The sequence below is a fragment of the Mustela nigripes genome, chromosome 13 (genome assembly GCF_022355385.1).
Source record: "Mustela nigripes isolate SB6536 chromosome 13, MUSNIG.SB6536, whole genome shotgun sequence".
NCBI lineage: Eukaryota > Metazoa > Chordata > Mammalia > Carnivora > Mustelidae > Mustela > Mustela nigripes.
The window spans coordinates 38,956,941-38,976,458 of NC_081569.1; the positions used below are offsets into that span (position 1 = coordinate 38,956,941).

At 35.7% G+C, this 19,518-nt stretch overlaps 1 protein-coding gene across 8 annotated transcripts in view; it reads right to left on the reverse strand.

The window, feature by feature from the left end:
* Positions 1–19,518, reverse strand: part of SLTM (SAFB like transcription modulator) — a 61,777-nt gene that overhangs the window by 37,724 nt on the left and 4,535 nt on the right. For 5 of the 8 annotated variants that reach the window (XM_059372021.1, XM_059372022.1, XM_059372020.1 and 2 more), the window contains exons 3-5: positions 11,731–11,795; positions 8,521–8,718; positions 7,617–7,664 (exon numbers count right to left, since the gene is read on the reverse strand). In XM_059372021.1, the coding sequence (XP_059228004.1) occupies positions 7,617–7,664; positions 8,521–8,718; positions 11,731–11,795 (311 nt within the window). The remainder of the gene's footprint in view (positions 1–7,616; positions 7,665–8,520; positions 8,719–11,730; positions 11,796–19,518) is intronic. The other 3 variants (XM_059372026.1, XM_059372025.1, XM_059372024.1) reach the window with 1 other exon arrangement.

Here is a 19,518-nt window from a genome sequence, read left to right on the forward strand (position 1 = left end):
TCAAAACTAGTTTATAGAATCTGAATCTTAAATCAAAGAGTTGCCGAAAGACTGACCTGATTATCTTATGTGACTCAGTTCAAAAGCACAAAGGCGTGCTATTCAAAATACTACGAGAAAGTATACTGTGAATATATACACTTTCGAGGGCTTAAATGCACATTAATAAAACAAACAAAAACCCTTCCAGGCATCTCAGAAGAGGGGTGACTACAAGAATAGTTATTTTCAAATTATTTGTTCCTTTTTTCTGTTGAAAATGAATTCACAGCAGTCACATATACCCTGATGGTCACTTTAAAAATGGTATTTGCACAACAGGTAATCAAAATCATAACTTGTGCTGTTTTAAAAATATGACTGATTTTAATTTTAAAATACGTGGTCTTTTCACTTAGTCTAAAATTAAGCATGTGCTAGCATGAAAACAGGAATACCTAAAGGTATTTTACCTTTTTCTCTACCCAGCAAATACTGCAAAACCCCCTGGAGGTAGTCAAAGTCACACCAAGGAAAAAAACCAACATTTTCCCCAAACTGAAGATCATAACAAATAAGCAAATATTCATTTAATCTCAGGAAAGAAAAAAAAGGTTAAGGGATATTTTAATTTATAACTTTTAAAATAAAAGCTGAGTAGCACCTGGGTGGCTCAGTCAATTAAATGTCTGCCTTCAACTCGTGTCATGATCCTAGTGTCCTGGGATGGAGCTCTGCATCAGGCTCCCTGCTCAATGGCAAGCCTGCTTCTCCCTCTCCTATTCCCCCTGCTTGTGTTCCCTCTCTTGCTTGCTCTCTGTCAAATAAATGAGTAAAATCTTTAAAAATAAAATAAAATAAAAGCTGAGTAGCAGCAGATCATTTTCAGTCAAGGTGGTGTGACGCTACCACATACAAAGCCTTAGAGTGGAGGGTCTCAAACTGAGCCTATATCAGAATCCCCTGGAAGGCTTGTTAAAACAGTTTGCTGAGCACCAACCCAGAGTTTCTAATTCAGGTCTGGAAGCAGGGCTTGAGCATCTTCATCTCTAACAAGTTTCCAGGTGATGCTGATGCTGTTGGTCCAAGGACTACACTTTTAACAACTACTTACTGCCTTAGAGTGACAGCCTAGTAGTGAAAGAAGACTTTAAACATTGAACCGTAAACAAAACTTTAAATGGCGTATTTATCTTGCAACACAATTTAAGATTCCAGAAAAGCATGCATTCCTTAAAAATGTCAAATACCTTACCGTATGTTCAAAATTACATCCGATAACCACATTTCTAAGAAATCACTTTAAAGGCTTTTTCAACTTTCAGCTAACATGTAAGTGCCCCCGAATTATGGAATGCCCAACTGTTTTACACACTAAACATGAAGGAAACTATAAACACTGAAACAACTTAGCCACAAGCTTAGGAAGTAAGAGTCCAAAACTAAGTAGATTACTGATTTATAATAGCAAAGTGAATTATTTGAAGTGAAGTATTATCACGTAAGTCCATTATATTGTGTTCTAATAACCTCTTTACTGTTGTTCTGTTGAACCAGAATTTAGTTTTAGTCATTGTTTCTAATCTGCAACATCTGGAAAGGAAAGAAAAATGCTTTCACTTGGGTAGAGCGACAGATAATGGCAGCAAAGAAAGGATGAAACTGTCGAGTTATCTTTTTCTTCCCAATTCTTTTAGTTTAGTATTTATTAGTCTTTTGGCGGGGAGAAACAAACTGGAATATCTTAACTTTTACTCAGGACAACAAATGAACTTAAAGAATGCAACTTGCTGCTTCTTTATCTACCAAGAGCACACAACTTCCCAGTTATTCTTTTAGAGTTACGATATTGACAGGTTCAAGAAAAAAAAAATGGCCAAATTATCTCCTATTTTAAAATGTAAAAAAAATTAAATACTGAGATGTAAAAAAACGAAATCCTTTCTGCTGTAATTCTACCAATTAGAAATGTTATTTCCTGCTGCTAAAATAACTGGTAAGGTTTGCCTTACTTTGCTGAAGAGCTTTTAGATATTTATCCTAATTATTCAACATGCCTTCCAAAGGGGCTCATACATAACATATTAGTTTCTCAAATTAAAGGTAATACTAGTTTTACTACATATACTTAAATGCCCCAAGAAGAGTCTGGCCCAGCTTCTGGAAAATAAACCCAACTACAGCTGAGGGTAAACCACAGAAACCACTAGGGTTAGTAGAAAAAACGAGCCACAGATCAGCACAGGCTTTGAGGTGCAGTGTGTGGACACAAAGCACTACTAAAGTCAAACCTCTGGCCCTAAGCAAGCCTAAAAGTCCTCGTAATAAGGAAACAAAACAAGAAATACAACAAAGACAATGGGAGACTTTTCCCATCTAAATGATACAAACAATATGCATCTTATCTGAAAATAATTTTCCTCCACTGAAAAAAGGTTTTTTTGGGAATGAAAAATATAGTAAATCAGTAACAACAATGTAAAGCATTCCCTTATATTTTTTAGTTTATCTTGGAAAAAATGTAACATTTCACATATGAAAATGAAGAAATGCTTTCCGTAAGGTAGGAATTCATGTTGTGTATCTTTGTAGCAGGATCTACAACCCTTAGTCAAATGTCAAAAGTCACATACAAAGCTTCTCTATTTTTCTTTCACCCTAGGAACAGCAATGATGAGACAAAAATGAGCAAAGGGCTTATTTTTCAGTTAATGAAGTGTTTACTATATATATAGTAAGTATACACATACACACGTGTATATTCTATGTGTGTATATATGTATATATACACACACACACTCATTTTACCTTCCCCTAGGTTAAACTTGTGAGACATGTAACATATATGTACTATGTAAGAAGATCTCCTCTGGAAAGCCTCCTTTCCCCTGATTGTATATAAACACTATATTCAGGGGCGCCTGGGTGGCTCAGTTGGTTGAGCGACTGCCTTTGGCTCAGGTCATGACCCCGGACTTCCGGAATCTCGGCCTGCCTTGGGCTCCCAGCTCCTTGGGGAGCCTGCTTCTCCCTCTGACCTTCTCCTCTCTCATGCTCTCTCTCACTTATTCTCTCTCAAATAAATAAATAAAATCTTTAAAAAAATAAAAAAAATAAACACTATATTCAGCCTGATTTAAAATAAACCTTCAAAATAACCTTAAACCACCAACTGCCCACTATCTATCTGGCAGTAAGCTAAAGGTCATAGGAAATACAAAATAAGTACTCAAATAAGTACTCAAAATACGTACATGATAAGTAATCAATAAACACTTGTTGAATGATTTTACTGAATAAATGTAGTGTGAGACACTATTATTTTTAGATGGAAGGTATGAACAAACTGCTCACTTCCATGTATGTAATAGGCTTAACTGTGGCACTGTGTAAGTACAGTGGAATTCGGAAAACAACATTTGCTAGCGTGCAGTTATTTAGTGAAAAGAACACCAAACTAGACATCCTAAGACCTGGGTATTTATCCTATCTTTACCACTGAAACAGTTGTACTCTGTGGTATTGTCATCCATCTAGCTAAATTTTATCCATAAAAGAGAGATAACCTATGACCAATACAGAATACAAGTAATTACTTAAGATAATGGATATAAAAAGTTCTCTGTAAACCATAAGGCACTATATAAGAGATATTAGAGAAAGTTTTATGGAGGAGATACAGATAAATCCGGCTTTCAAAGTACATAGACTTCATATGACAAAAAAACAGGTATCAAATTAGTGAAACATAAAGGGCAAGGGCAAATAGGAAAAGGAATATACATGGTGTGATCACAGAAGACTGAAAAGACTGAGGTTAGAGGAAATTTTTAAGAATTAAAGCACTAGCAAACAAACGTTTTTTTGAGAAAAATTTCTCCCAAATTCTCAAGTAATGGGTATCTTCAAGCTAATACAGTATCACAAATAACCAGACTGCATATGTACTAAGTGCCATATCTATGACCAATCCCAACATCAATCCAGCAGGTAGAAATTATTATGTTTATTTTACAGACATAGAAACTAAGAGAATCTGCCCAAATTCATAAATTATTATAGGTAACTAATACAAGCACAATTTAAACCAAATTCCATGTAGTATAACAGGCTAATGCTTAAAGGTCAAATATTTAAAATCCAAGCAAGCCTGAAAACTGGCTTGAGTGAAGGGACTTTTTGAATGCATTTTTCTCATAGCTTTGATTTGGGAACCATGTACATATTGTAAACAGTTATAAAATCAGATTTAATTTTCCAGCTATTCTGAATTATATACTCACAAAAAGTTACAGATCCAATTTCCTTAAAACCAATACTTTAATTATTGAAAATTAAATGAAACAAGTCAACCTAAATATGTATGAGTTGGTGATATAAGCACAGAGAGCAGAACTAGTCTAATAGGCAGTTAATTGTTCATTCCCAGAAGGATCCATCTTTAGGACAGATATAACAGGAAAAAAATCTTAAAATTATTTTCAGTAATCTTTTTGGTAGTGGTGTTGGTATTAAGTTTCTTAGACTGTTGTATGTGTACTGTAAGACAAAGAAAATGATTGACATAGAAGTATCCCTATGACCTCAAAATCTATTTAACTTAAAAGCAAAACCAAACCAAAAACCACACACATTCACTAGCACTGTACATTGGAAGAAAAGACCTAGAAAACATGAAAACCCAGTAGCAATGAACACCCCTACTACTGAGACTAGGTTCTTGAGAACCACTTACAACTAAAAGGAAAAAATGGGTACTTAGGTCTACAGAAGAAAAAGGAACATCCTTACATATGAGAAAGCAATCAAAAACTACTAGGATCATGTTGAAATGGGGCCATTTGAACACTGAACAACAACTACAATGAACTTACACATTAAATACATTTAAATCCATAAATGCAAAATGAAACTGAGAAAAAAAGGAAATATAAAAAACTCAGTAGTCACTGCTAAAGATGGTAATGAACTGGCTCATTATTCCAAAAATTGGTAAATAAAAGGAAAAGCATCAGGCTTAAATATAGATGCTGCCTTTCCTTTGTAAATGGTACCACTGAGTAACCAAATAGTATGAGATATTTCTATCTCTAGGATCATTCCTAATAAATAAGGAAGAAATGATAGAATGAGAATATCACCACCTCGATCCAAGGGCTATGGATCATCAATGCTCGGTACAATCATCAAGTATAACTAGACATTATGTGCAGCCAAATGGAAAAACATGACACTATCTATGAAGTAGTGGGTATGTTGGGGTGGGCGTGGGATACCCTGCAGTGGATAGCAAGCCTCTAGATCCCACACCAATTTATAGAGAATACAGTAAACAAAGAATCATGTTGAATGACTCCCCAGAAATGTAATCAGCAAAAATCTCGACTCCGGAAACCCTACAAGCAGGGATAGGCAAACTACACTAGATGCCTCTTTTTGTAAGTATTTTTACTGAAACAGCCATATGCATTCATTTATCCCGTTCATCTATCCACTGTCTGTGTCTGTTTTCACAAAACAATGGAAGAGTTAAATAGTTAAAACATAGATCATATGGCCCACAACAGCTAAAATATTTTCTACCTAGTCCCATTAAGAAACTCGGCCAAACACCCCAGGCTCTACAGAATACACAACTCAATTTCTTCACCTACTGATCTTTTAAAAGAGGTCTAATGAACATTTCAATCAAACACAATGGGTACATCTTATTTGCATCTGGATTCAAACAAAACCTGTAAAAACAAAAAGCAAAACAAAAACTACACACAATTGAACATTTGAATACTAATTAAATATTTAATGACACTAAAATCTTATATTAGGAGTAATAATGTAAAAAATAAAACATTACTTTAGAGATACATCATGAAATTTTTAAAGCAATATATGACGTCAAGGATTTGTTCCAATAAACAAAGGGAAAAGTGAATGGAGCTATAAATGAAACAAGACTGTCCATGAGTTGTAACAGCTAAATCTGGGTGATGGTTACACTCTATGTATTACACTCTATTATTTAATGCCCACAGTAAGACAATATATTCACTAAGCATGTTTAGAAGCATTAGAACATATGTTCTGGATGTTCCACTCTGCATTATTTAGAAGGAGAAAAAAGGTCATTTTACTTAAAGAAAACTTCTTTGAAGATGTACCCTCCCTATCTTTTGATACAATCAGGCGATACTTGCCTCTTGATGAGAACGAGTAACTGTTCTTTCATTATCAGGATATAAGGGGAGCAAGGGCATCTTCAGGCCATAAAAATTTATTAAAATTAGAAAAAGGCATTCATTCCTTAAGATACTTTACTTCCATCTGCTAAATTTCCATAATACATACATAGTTTATTATGAGAATGGGGACCCTTAGATATGATTGGTGCCTTTACACAACTTACAACCTGTACAACTTCAGGAGTGGCCGTTAGTGGAAATGAACAAGCTAGCTACTAGCTAAAGAATATGAAGAGCTCAACTCTACCTTTCTGCAAATTTGTAATGTAGAAAAGGTAACCCCCCCAAATTTGAGAAAGTTAATTTTCCTCACCTAATCTTTACCACTTAGAAATGAACCTATGCATAGCTAGTACATGGAACAAATCTATAGACTTTCACAGTCCTAACATTTCCTTCCTGAATATTCTCAATTATGACACATTTCTCCCAGAAATGCAGTTTCTCCCCCACTGCAATAAATGCAGAGAGCCAAGATACAACCTAACCAGCATTTGTGGCTCACCATCATTTCAAAGGTAAGAGAGCTGCAGGAAAGAAGGCGTGCATGACCAGAGGTAATCAGCTAAGCAGTGCTAAATATGAACCTCACTACATACTCTTCTAGCGAATATTAACTAAGGAAATAACAGCCCTGATCACAGATTTTTCTAAATCTGAGAAACAGAGGAAACTCCAATCTCTACTTCAAAGCATACGATTTAAAAATACATGAACAAGGCTTCTTGAGTATAGATATGAGAAAAGAAAAGGATAAGCTAAAAAGAAAACATTGTTGCAACTGAGCTATATAAATGTGTTTATAACCCCTATAAACCATGCTCTACAATATACGTTATATAAATCATATATACCAAAAAAACACAATACGCAATAGAAGTGCACTCCTTCTCTACACACACACACACACACACACACATACACATCCCCCAAGTAAATCTCTAGAACAGAGATTTCTACCATTTTTACACGATGCCCATCCTAGGTGTTAAATTAGCAAAATCTTAAATAAAGCTTTGAAAAGGATATTAGTACATTTAAATAATTAACTTCATAGCAAAGTAACGAAAAAAAAATCAAGGAGAGTGCAGACTTCGCAAAAGACTGGTAACCAGAGTTGTTTTTTGTTTCTTCTTTTTTTTTTTTAAACAGAAAGGATGGACTATTTTTATTTTCTTCTGAAAATGGTAGGAACTTTGTTATAATATCTTCCAATTACCTTTGTGGCAACAGAATTTCAGCTGCCAATTTTAACTGTTTCGTATATACCACATAAATAATTCAGTATTGAGTTTATGGCAGTTTTATGAATTAGAGGATTTTGAAGTCAAAATAAGATTCCTTTTCCAAGCCCTTCCACCCACAATATCGTATTCATAGGACTAAATATAAACTTACTTGGGCTGTTAGAAAGGTATCATCTTCACCTTCTTGAGCTTCAATTTCCTAAGTAAAAGGGTATACAATAGCTTTGCTTTACAAAATATCTGGGTAACATGAGAATGCTTCTATGCTCTACCCAATTATCACTTGCCTTGTGTTCTGCCGTGTCTATGATACCATGTATACTAAGTCAATGCTTAATAATGTAGACTATATATTTTATGCCAACATAAAAATAGTCACGTTGATAGAGAATTAGAAAAATCTCTTGAGCCCTTCATTTATTGAGCTAGGTAGAACAGAAGTATTCTAAGCATGAACATTAACAGCACTGACTCCCTCCATTATCCACTGGCTTTCTTAAGACATACTAACATACTTCAAAGCAGGACAAATGGTCTCTTTCCAACAAAGAAAGTATTTTTTTAAATTATATGTCTTTAAATTAAACTTTCCTAAGTAATTCCCCACCCTTGATAATAACCAAAGAAATGCAAGTTAATCTTTTAGCTCTACTAAAGTAGCAACGGATTAAAAGCTACCATCAGTAGTGTTGGCAACATCAGTGACTGATACACTCATCCATAGTGGAGGAGAAAACAACTTCAATGTAAATGTCCCATATCAAAGGAGTGGCTACTCAGTCTAGTAAGTTACGGTGTAACACAAGCATTATGAAGTTATCATGGTATGTCATATAGAACAAATAGCAACTAAAGGTATGATAACTACTATGTACAAATATATACAAATGTGGAAGATAATAAGCCAAAATTTAAAAGCTAGTAGGATTCCAGGTGATTTATAAATTCAAAATTTTCTGAAAATTCTGAGACTTCCACATTGAACTAGAAAAAATACTTTTTATTATTTATTACTTAATTTATCTGTTCACATTTTTAAAAAACTGTCTAAAGACCTGACTTTCGATGTCCTCTTTCTCTATATCTTCTATTGCTTCTGCCTCTATTAATTCATGAGTTCTCTTGTTCTCTTCTGTAGAAAGTGACTCCTTGGAATGTACAGTTTCTTCTTCATTTTCACCAAATTCTTCAGAGTCCTTTAGTTCATCAATTCCATCTTGTTCATGTGCCTCTTGATTCTCCAATTCACAGTCCTTTTAATGGTAAGAAAATTTGGTACAGCTAGAGGCAAAGCAGTGCAGGCTATCCACCAAACGTTTCTGGTAATTTACATGCCTACCTGTTTTAAATTTTACCATATTTTGACATTATTCCCAAAGTCAAAGTTCAATCATTTGACCTTACATATTAACTGTGTCTTTAAAAATAGAGGGAGTCAAATTCCAAAGTCACTGAACCATGCATCTAAGTTCCCAAACCTCTCACACTGAGATACGCACTAACTGGATTACTACTAGAGATGCTTTCAAGTTCCGGTTATTTAATATTTACCAAATCACATCCCAGGAGCTTTCCTCGAAAATAAAGCTTCACAGAAATGACTTGATTTCTCCATGTGCCATAGTTTGATTTAATTTCAAAAACTCTGTGAATCTTACATATTATAACAAGGTTTATTTCTAATTAATAATAAGGCACCCCAACTGTTATATTCTGTTCTTTGAAAAAAAAAAAAAAAAAAAAAAAAAAGCAAATCATTAATGTATTTGCTTTGAAATCTATCACTGTGCCACAGTCTCAGTTAGGCAGGGGAACACAGGTTGGGATTGTCTTGGTGAAGGAATTCTGTTTGCCCTTCAAAGTTTATCGACACACAGTACTACAGCAGAAACAAAGAAAAGCAGCAGTCTAATTAGTTTCCTCTTTAACTGCAAAGAAAGGGTTGAAAGCGATGAACACTTCCCCTTTCCATGTTCTTACGGTAAATATAACAGATTTAAGAAAAGGCTTCGGGATTAAAAGGGGAAAAGGGCAGGGGCATGACTATTAATCATTCAAAACTGAACTGCAGTGAGGAAATAGAAATTTCTGGGGAGGCGGGCAAAGGAAAGGAATAGGATTGTATTGTGAGTGTGAAGTACTTGGGAGCAGGGCACATCTCTGGAGGGCAGGTTTAACCAGCCTCACCACGTATGAGTAAGGGAACACTGGAGGTTGCAAACAGAGTAGGGGACTGTATAACAATAGTAAATGCAACAACAACAACAACAACAAAAAAAAAAAGAAAGAAAGAAAGAAAGAAAAAAAGAAAAGCAACCAAGGGAAATCACCCAGGGAACTTCATCTACGAGTGCTAACTCCAACCATTCTCCTCTTTTCATCTACAAATGAAAGCAATTACTATACTATTTACATCTAGGCAATAGGTGAGATTTACTCACCACTACAGTATAAATTCTAGAATTACCAATACTGAGAGAGAAGTATATTCACTTAATTTCTATCAAATACATCACACATGCCGGTACTCCCAAAGCAAAAAAGGAAGTACAAAGAAACTGAAGATTTATTTAAATTGGACTTTTTTTTAAAGCTCCTTTGTTCTTCTAGACATTATGACCAGTTTCATTTAATAATAACACAAAGGTATCTTTTGCAGCACACGCAAGAGACAATACTATTATGCGAAATAGAAGTATATATCTCCTAACATTTCAAATGAATGTTAAGATTTTTAATGAACTGTAGAGCTAAAAGTTAGACCTTTGAAAATTAAAAATTTTTACTAAGTCACAATGGTTTTCCAGCTTAGGGGTAATTTTTGCTTACTCATAACACTCACTAGTGAAGACACCTGGAGAAAATAAGAGTAAAGGAACAAACCTAAAGGAAGAGGTATCACAAGGATAACAGAATACAGAGACCGGACTGCTCCAAAAGGCTCAAACAAAAACTGACTACGGGCATGCAATCATCAGTTTTAAAGGCTCCCTGGGCAAGTATTTCCTAAAATTATCTGATTTCAGGGTTAAATCCTCAACCACATGTTTCTTTCTCTATGTGCATATGTACCCTCAAAGTGCAAGGTGCAAAATGTGGGAAGCGTGGTACACTCTGTGCTCTGTGTGTGCATGTAATGTGGGGAGGGAAGAGAGTTAAGCAGCAGGTGAGATGGCCAGGTGAATGGGTGTGCATGTAATGTGGGGAGGGTAGAGAGTTAAGCAGCAGGTGAGATGGCCAGGTGAATGGATAGGAGCTCACTTCATGGTAGAGCACACAGACATCCAGAGATGTTAATGACCATATGGACTAAGTGTATACAGAAAACAGAATATATGGGGTATAAATGGATATAATTTAGGAGGAACTGTGCTCATTTAAATAATTCCTGCAAATGCCATGCTACTTAAGACCTAATGATCACTAAGTAGCAGATCACGTCAGTAAAAAGAACCCCCAAAACAAAAAACCTGTGATTAAAAATAACTTCTGGAACTGCCACAGCTGCAGTTAAAACTGTACACATTACTTTTCTGGCTGGTCAGTTTTGAAATACATTCATTCTTAGCTAAAAAGGACCTGGCTTAAATTTATCTTTAAAGGGCAAAACAGGGGCACCTGAGTGGCTCAGTGGGTTAAGCCTCTGCCTTCAGCTCAGGTCATGATCCCAGAGTCCTGGGATCTAGCCCCGAATTGGGCTCTCTGCTCAGCAGGGAGCCTGCTTCCTCCTCTCGCTCTCTCTGCCTGCCTCTCTGCCTACTTGTGATGTCTGTCTGTCAAATGAATAAATTTTAAAAAATCTTAAATAAATAAATAAATAAATAAAGGGCAAAACAAATTTCTTAATTTGCTCTTTACTAAGTAGCAACACATAAGCAATCTTCTATCTCCATTTTAAAGACTACCTCAATCTAAGTTCTGTGTATTTTATACAAAAGCTAAATGGAATAGGCAGATGAAAATAAACTATCAATACCCTTAGTGCAGTAACTTCTCCAGGAACTAACATATCATTTGTCCTGTAGCTGTTCCTCTGGCCCCTATGTCGGACTTCTACTGCCAGGCCTGGACCAATATTACTTTTAGCTCTCTGTCTCATGTAACTAAAGACAAAGTCATTTATTATATTTCTCAACTATGATGAGATTAACAATACTACATTAAGTCTCTATTTTACCTCCATACTTCAGGATCTATTATTCAAGTAAAATGCATGAATTCATCATGCAAAATAAACGTCTTAACCTGAGTAATTAACACTTTACCTTGACAAAAGCATCATCTTCCACAGAAGCATCTCCACTCAACTCATCTGCTTCCTGTTTTTTACCTGCGAAAGAAGGAAAATGGGCTAACAACCAATATTTTATTACTTTAAAAGTAAAAAACATTCAGAAGAGTTGACCCCACAGTATCAATCACTCTCTACTCCCAAATCATCTGACAAAACTAATGCAAACTCCTTATAAACCACCTGCTCATAGCTGTCCCAAACAAAAAAGCTTTATTAAGAACATCATGCTGCCTCACTAAACTACACAAATCATCCTAATATAAACCCATCGTCTTAACTGACTTGATATATATAATACAATTTTCTTTATGACACTCAAATTCTCTTATCTTCAATCCTTCCAGAAGTAGCAGCACATTTCAGTGGTGTTCTGAGTCTATCACCAGATGCCTCACAGCTAAGTCAGATGTAAGACAGCTCCTGTCCCCCACAAAGTCGTCCCTAAGTGCTACTCTTCAACAAGCTTTCTCTGAAATAAAATCCTAATGCTTCAATCTACACCGTACAGTCCATCAGTTGATTCTATATTGCCTCGTACTCTCAAATAAATCTTGCTTCACCATTTAAAAAAGAAAATTCCTTAAGTACAAGTGACTGCTTTTATGCTTATTTTGTATTTCTCCAAACTATACGCCAAGCAATGGGGCTTGGCGCTTAACAAAATGACTGATTTAACTGACTTAAGGCAAGGAGAAATACTTCAGACTGAAAACTGTTAATAGCCTCCAGATAGACTACCGGCCTTCCCCACCCAACTCGCATCTTCAAACTACAAATCGGTGGTTGGGACTTCAAAAATGCTTTCCACGGGGGCGCCTGGGTGGCTCAGTGGGTTAAAGCCTCTGCCTTCGGCTCAGGTCATGATCCCAGGGTCCTGGGATCGAGCGCCGCATCGGGCTCTCTGCTCAGTGGAGAGCCTGCTTCTGCCTCTCTCTCTCTCTCTACCTGCCTCTCAGCCTACTTGTGATCTCTGTCAAACAAATAAATAAAATCTTAAAAAAAAAAAAAATGCTTTCCATGGTTAAAGAAATACATATTTTCCACAGAGCCAATGCTAAAAGTTTATGTTTTCGGGCTACTTCACAAAAACCTACTGAACAAACCATGCATCAGAAATGCTGTAAAAAGCACAGCTGCCCAAACTTTAATATCGATGATTTTTTAATTCATTTACTTTGAAATGTGAATGGATGTTCTTTCCTGAGCCCAACTAATCATCAACTTTCCCCTTTATCTAAAACAGGGACTGCCATGTACCTATCTCAAGCTTCTGTGACTCTCACAGTAGAGAGTTTAGGTTTAAGGTGGCTGTAAAAAAAAAAAAAAAAAGTCAGTGTACCTACCTTTCCTGAGTCTCAACAACCTCTATCTTCCATGTACTCCTAATTCGAAACCCCTTCCTTGAAGGAGAAATAAAAAGGCAACAAGATTCTAATCCTTCCAGGTTTGTGAAAAAGATCAAGACTAAAAGTGGAGTTTTGTTATTTTGTTTTGTTTTTTTTTAACTCACTGAGGTAAAAAGGGGTTGTCCCAGTCTCTCAAGGGTTTACATGAATCAAGAGAGAAAGTGTGGAGCTTGTGTGGCATTTGGTTCCTATTTAGAATGCTGGTGTATTTTCTTAGGGAAAATAGAAATTAGAAGTTATTACAAGGGACAACTAACAGAGTCTGCTGGTCGGAAAACATTTATTACTATATTAAAAAAAAAAAAAAAGTGCAGATGTTCCTTCCCCGAAAACAGTATCAGATGAAAAAGAGCTCACTAAATTCTTCCTTCACATTTAGAGGAAATTCCATGTTATAAAATCTTAAAGATGCTTCTTCATGGGAGAAATAAATTTTTTAAAAATATAAGACCCCAAAACACACCACCAAGTAATCTACAGAGTAGAGCTTTGGGGGGAATTCTTTCAGAACATTTGCAAACAGTATTTACTCCTTAAATTTGCAAACCATTAAAAAAAAAAAAGTTCAATTGATTTTCCCAAGCACCCTATGGTACTTGGGGTAGGTAATCAAAATCTTAGGAAAAAGAGAAAATGAGCCAGAGAAGTTAAGTAGCTTGCCCAAAGTTAGTAAATGGCGTTGTCAGAACTGGAAGCCAAGGCTTCTCATTTCCAGTCCAAAGTTCTTTCCACTACATCCTATGACCTACTTAAAAGACATTATCCTAGTAAGGTGTGGTTCATTAACTCAGTTTAAAGATACTATCTTTGAAATGGCAGCCTTCAGCATTAATGACAAACTACATATGCTTTGCACACTCCTGGTCAATTTCACTTGCCTTAGTTTACTTAAAGGAAAACCAAACTGCACCACAGCAACAAAACGAACACTGGCAGTCACTATCACTGCTTAACTGGCTTCCATGGTCCAAGCACTAGGATAAACGTTTTCTATACAGTAATGTATTTATTTAATTTATTCTCCTAACTACTCTGAAACTATTATCCCCATTCTATAAAAAAGGGAACTGTTGCTCAAAAGCTAATCAGATTACAAAGCTAGTGAAGGCAGTGCTTCAGTTTATTTTTTTTTATTTTTATTTTTTAAAGATTTTATTTACTTATCTTTATTTTTTAAAGACTTATTTGTGGGGCACCTGGGTGGCTCAGTGGATTAAGCCTCTGCCCTGGGATCCAGCACAGCATTGGGCTCTTTGTTCAGCAGGGAGCCTGCTCCCCCCCCCCACCCCGGCCCCACCTCTCTGCCTACTTGTGATCTCTTTCTCTCTGTCAAATGGATTAATAAAATCTTTAACCAAAATAGTAATAATAATAATAAAATACTAAAGACTTATTTGTCAGAGAAAGCGAGAGGAGAGAGTGCATGTGCATGCACAAGCAGCAGGAGTGGCAAGCAGAAGGAAAAAGCAGGCTCCCTGCCGAGTAAGAAGCCTGCCTGGGGACTTCATCCTAGCACCCTAAAATCAGAATCAAAGACAGATGCTTAACGAACTGAGCCACCCAGGCATCCCAACAGTGCTTCAATTTAAACCCAGGCCTATTCCCACCTTTCGAAACCCACAAAGCCATTAGATCTGTGAGTGGCTACAATGTGCCAGTTGTTAATGCTATCTCTTTTAATGTAAAAAGAGGCTCCAAAAGTCACACCCACAAAATGTTTAAAGGTAAGCCTCCAAGATTATGTAACCTGCCCCATGACAAATAGGCCATAAGAGGCAGAAGTGCACAAAATGGCCCAATTTTGCCATGCCTTACTGTTATAAACAGCTGTACCACACAAAAGCACTGGACATTTAATTTATCAGTTTATAAACATAAAAACCATGAGGACAAAATTTTCAAACATATAGTGATGAAACTATAATAATAATTTGATATGTTTCAAGAAAAATGAAATTTTACCCTCTTCAAAAACTGATTTAAATTTTGAAACAGTATAAGAATATTCTACTTGATGTCTCAGGAATGAGCTGACACCATTTTTTATTCTGTACATTTAGAATGAAGTCATGAACTTTATAAAGACATCTTTGATCATTCCAAAAACAAACAAGCAAAAAAACCCTGAAATTTTACACTCTAGCTTTTGACTGTTTTCATAATCTGTAACTTGGGGCTTACTTAGCACATGCTGAAATTAGAAACTATATTATAATATCTTCCTTTATGAAAAAAGGATCATCCTTCCCCCATACAAAATATAACTCACATTTTAAAAGGCTCTGATGATCACCATCTAGCCCAGAACCTAGTACAACATTATATAATGAACAGATAGATTTCCTGACTGATAATGGGAGTATCCCTAGGTTGGATATAACAAGGTCTGGATTTCTATTCAGCCCTCACTGGAACACGAAGAGGTGACATGGCAGTCAAACTAGCACCATGTACGGTCGGTCCCATCCTCTCAGTAAAACTGTAAACTCCCAACTTCAATGATGCTAGAGTATCTATGGATTCCTAACTTATGTCACAGATGAGAGATAACTTATAAGAAAAACCAAATCCCCTTTAAATTCCAACAAGCAACACTGACCACCTTCGGCTCTTTTTTGTACAGTCAGTAACCATCTCTATTTCCAGTTCCCATTTATGCCTGTGCTAGCAACACTCCTAGAGAAAATTAATCTGGTAATCTTCAGTCCTTCAAGAACTCAGCCACATGCCACAGAAATGTGTGTTGATGCAAAAAGAAAGTGGTATGACTGGGAAGAGGGCGCTAACTTAAAGTTTAATGTAAGAGAAGCTTCACTTTTTTTTTTTTTAAAGCAACGTCTACACCTGGCATTGAGCTTGAACCCACAACCCTGAGATCGAGTCGCATGTTCCACCGACTGAACCAGCCAGTCACCCCCAAAGCCTAACTTCAATGCTCTGAGAAACAAAACTAGAAAATAAGCCGAGCAATAAAGATAGTCTGAATAACAAAATACAAATGGAAGCAAAATTAACTTTATCATATTTTAAATTATCACAGTAGTAACACATGCTGTTTTTGAAATTACATAACTTCACATAAAAACAATATTCTTTGCATGATTTTAGTCTAAAGTAAAATGGCAAAGCAAAATGTATACACCAAAGGAAGAGGACGCTAGAAATACTTTCTTAATTATGCAACATAAATGCATACAAGTCCACAAGTATTTAATTTTAAGAATTAAGGATAATTCAGAATTTCCCGATTTTAGAGGAGTATGACAGTATATGCATCATGTATCAAACTATATTTCCCAGTGGCTTCTGGGACAGGGCCTCTCAATCAATCACAGAAATATTTGTGCAATGAAACATGCATATTCATACCAAATGAGATAAATCAAGACTATAAATACATCAAGACCATAAATAGCTTCACTTTTGCCAACAAACTTAAGAAAAAACTCAAGATTTTCCGAATTTTTGTATTTCAGAATTATGAATAAAGGATTCTAGGTCATAAATTGGTTTTCTCCTCCAAAGGTAAAGTAGTCCTTCTAAGGATTTGCAATTTTCCTTTTCAAGTTCAGAAATACGTCCAAAACGAAACTCCACTCAGTAAGTAGATTTAAAGTAATCTCGCCCAAAAACTTTGTGAGAATAACTGTTCCGCATAAACATTTACAAAGCTATAAAATATAGAAAACTTCAGTCACAAAATTGCTGTTTGAAAAGTGGGGGGACTCAGAATATAAGCAAAACTGAACAAGACTGTTTCCAGCAACCTCTCCCCAAAGGCATAACTGCATGCAGTATCTTAAAATAATCAGAATATGCTTTGTGTTGTCTGCATACAACTGCATGCAGTGTTTTTGCATCTCGTCTATTAAACTGATGTTTTACTAATGAAATCTTTCTAAATGACCTTATATGTTGTCTTAAACACTGCAGTTATCCAACAGATCATTTTATTGTATTTTTATCCAACACTCATTATTGTATAATGAGTGTGCAGATAATTCACACTCATTATAATAAATCTAGAAAATACCAACAGCATATTTTTTTTAAATCTGTTAACTTTATCATCTGAAGATAACCAAATTCAACAGAAACACACACACAAAATAAATGCACATGAGTACACACAAGATTTTAATTTAAAAGGCAGCAAAAATGTAACTCAGTTTTTAATGGGTTATTTTTCCAGTCCATCAATAGAGAGAAAATACTAGCTGACCCGAAGCCTCACTGTCTGAATCAAATAAAGCAATGCGGAAGTTTTTTGGAAAATGTAAATTATGCAATACAATTTGCAAACTGAGAGGCAGAAAGAAATGAATGAAAATGATACCAAGCTTCAAGCTCTCGTCTAGAGCAGTCAGTGGTTCTTAACTCTACCTGCATGAGAATCACCTGAGGAACTGTTAGAAAATAACGAAGTCTGTGTCCCCAACAGAGTAGCCAAAATCAAACCTCTGGGGAGGCAGAAGCCTGGTACCTGTATTTTTAAGAACTCAAATGACTCTACCATAGAGAACTACTAGGACAACTGAGCCTAAGTAACTAAGTGGCTAGAATGACAAGAAAGTATGAGGAAGATTATTGTTTTCAGCTTCTCCAAACTATAGAAAGTTTCAATTCTCTCTGCCTTTGACAAAACACCATGTATGATGTGAACCTATTTTAGTTGTTGAAAAGGGGGTAAAAATCTGTAAACATAAATCTTCTATGAGTACGTGCACATATACATACACAACTCAGATCAACATATAACACCTGATAGATTCAGGGTGGTGGAATTATAGGCAATTTCACCTTTTAGTGCCTTTCTGGATTATGAATTTTTTTTAATGAACATATTTCCCATTTATAATCTGGAAAACACTATTATAAAGCCATAATAATAATAATAATATCCCAGGGTACCAGATCTGCCATGTAAAACTACCTCAGGCTGTGGAGTTCAGGATGTGAGTAATTAATTCCTAAAACTGCACAACTTCAAGGCCTTTTTATATGACATATATGTGAGAACTTTAGCATAACTGATTAGCCAGGAAATTCCACCCTTGTACCTTAAACCATTGTTCAACCTCTTCGATAAAGTCATTTCTGATGCCACCAACTAATAGTATTTTTCCCCTAATTCCTGGACAATTCATACCTCATTTTATATGAGTTTGTGAAAGAGGAGATAGTCTGAAGCCCTCTGCTCCTAATTCAGAAGGCAGAGAAGGACTAACTTGGGAAAAATGCACTGTCTTAAAGTACTAGAAAAATTTTCCTACATTGACACACATCACATTTGACACAATAAAACAGTTGAAAAAAGTACATGAGGGCTTTGATGATAAATATACTCCACAATATAAACTGCAGAAAACAAGCTGCAGGTTTTAACAGCAAAGGCGAAAGGTTTGATTTGGTGATGTGAAAACGAGGCTGGACAATAATCCAGCAAAAGTTTTAAGGATTTCCAACACAGTTACAAAGTGGTAAGGAATAAAAGGATGTTGCAATGACTCACATGTTCTGGGTTCTGGATGCTTTACACATCAGTGCCTAAGGAGGACCCACCAGTGCCATTGAGAAAGGTACCTCTGGAAGTAACAGACTATTGATCTCTGATATATGTGCTTCCAGCAAAGAAACAGGCAATTAAAACAAGCACCAAAAGAGGGATCTTTAAAAGCAGTTAAGAAAGCCATCATACGGCCCTTAGTATTCATTCAACAAATATTTTTTGAGTACCTATTCCACGCCTAGCACTGTGCTGGCCATTACAGAGACTAATGTAAACAAAAGGCTGTGTCCTTACCCTCACAAAGTTTCTAGCCTAGTGGGTATCCAAAAATATTTATGACAATTCTATCCCGAAAGCCCTTCTCAATGCCACAGTTCTGATTAGTTTCCTTAACACCTAAACATACTGCAATTAAAAAAAAAAAAAAAAGGCAAGAATTAAAGTATACTAAAATAATGTATTATGTTAAATGCATTTTATGTGGTTTACTTAACAGACACAAATTTCAGAAAGTTTTACACAGTAAACATGTAATTCTTTACATTATCTGAGGTATTTTCCACACAAAATTAGGCATTAGATGTCTGGATAAACCTATAACCCCAAATTACACTTGTTTCTACAGGAGGAAAATAAATCAGATTTCATGTAGTGGTTTGAACCTTTAATGTGCATGTACTGCACATTAAAACATCAATAGTATTGCATTATATATAATTCTGAATACTATACTGATTAAAGCCACATAAAATAACTTTTGCTGAAGTTTTTTTTTTTAAAGATTTTATTTATTTATTTGACAGAGAGAAATCACAAGTAGATGGAGAGGCAGGCAGAGAGAGGG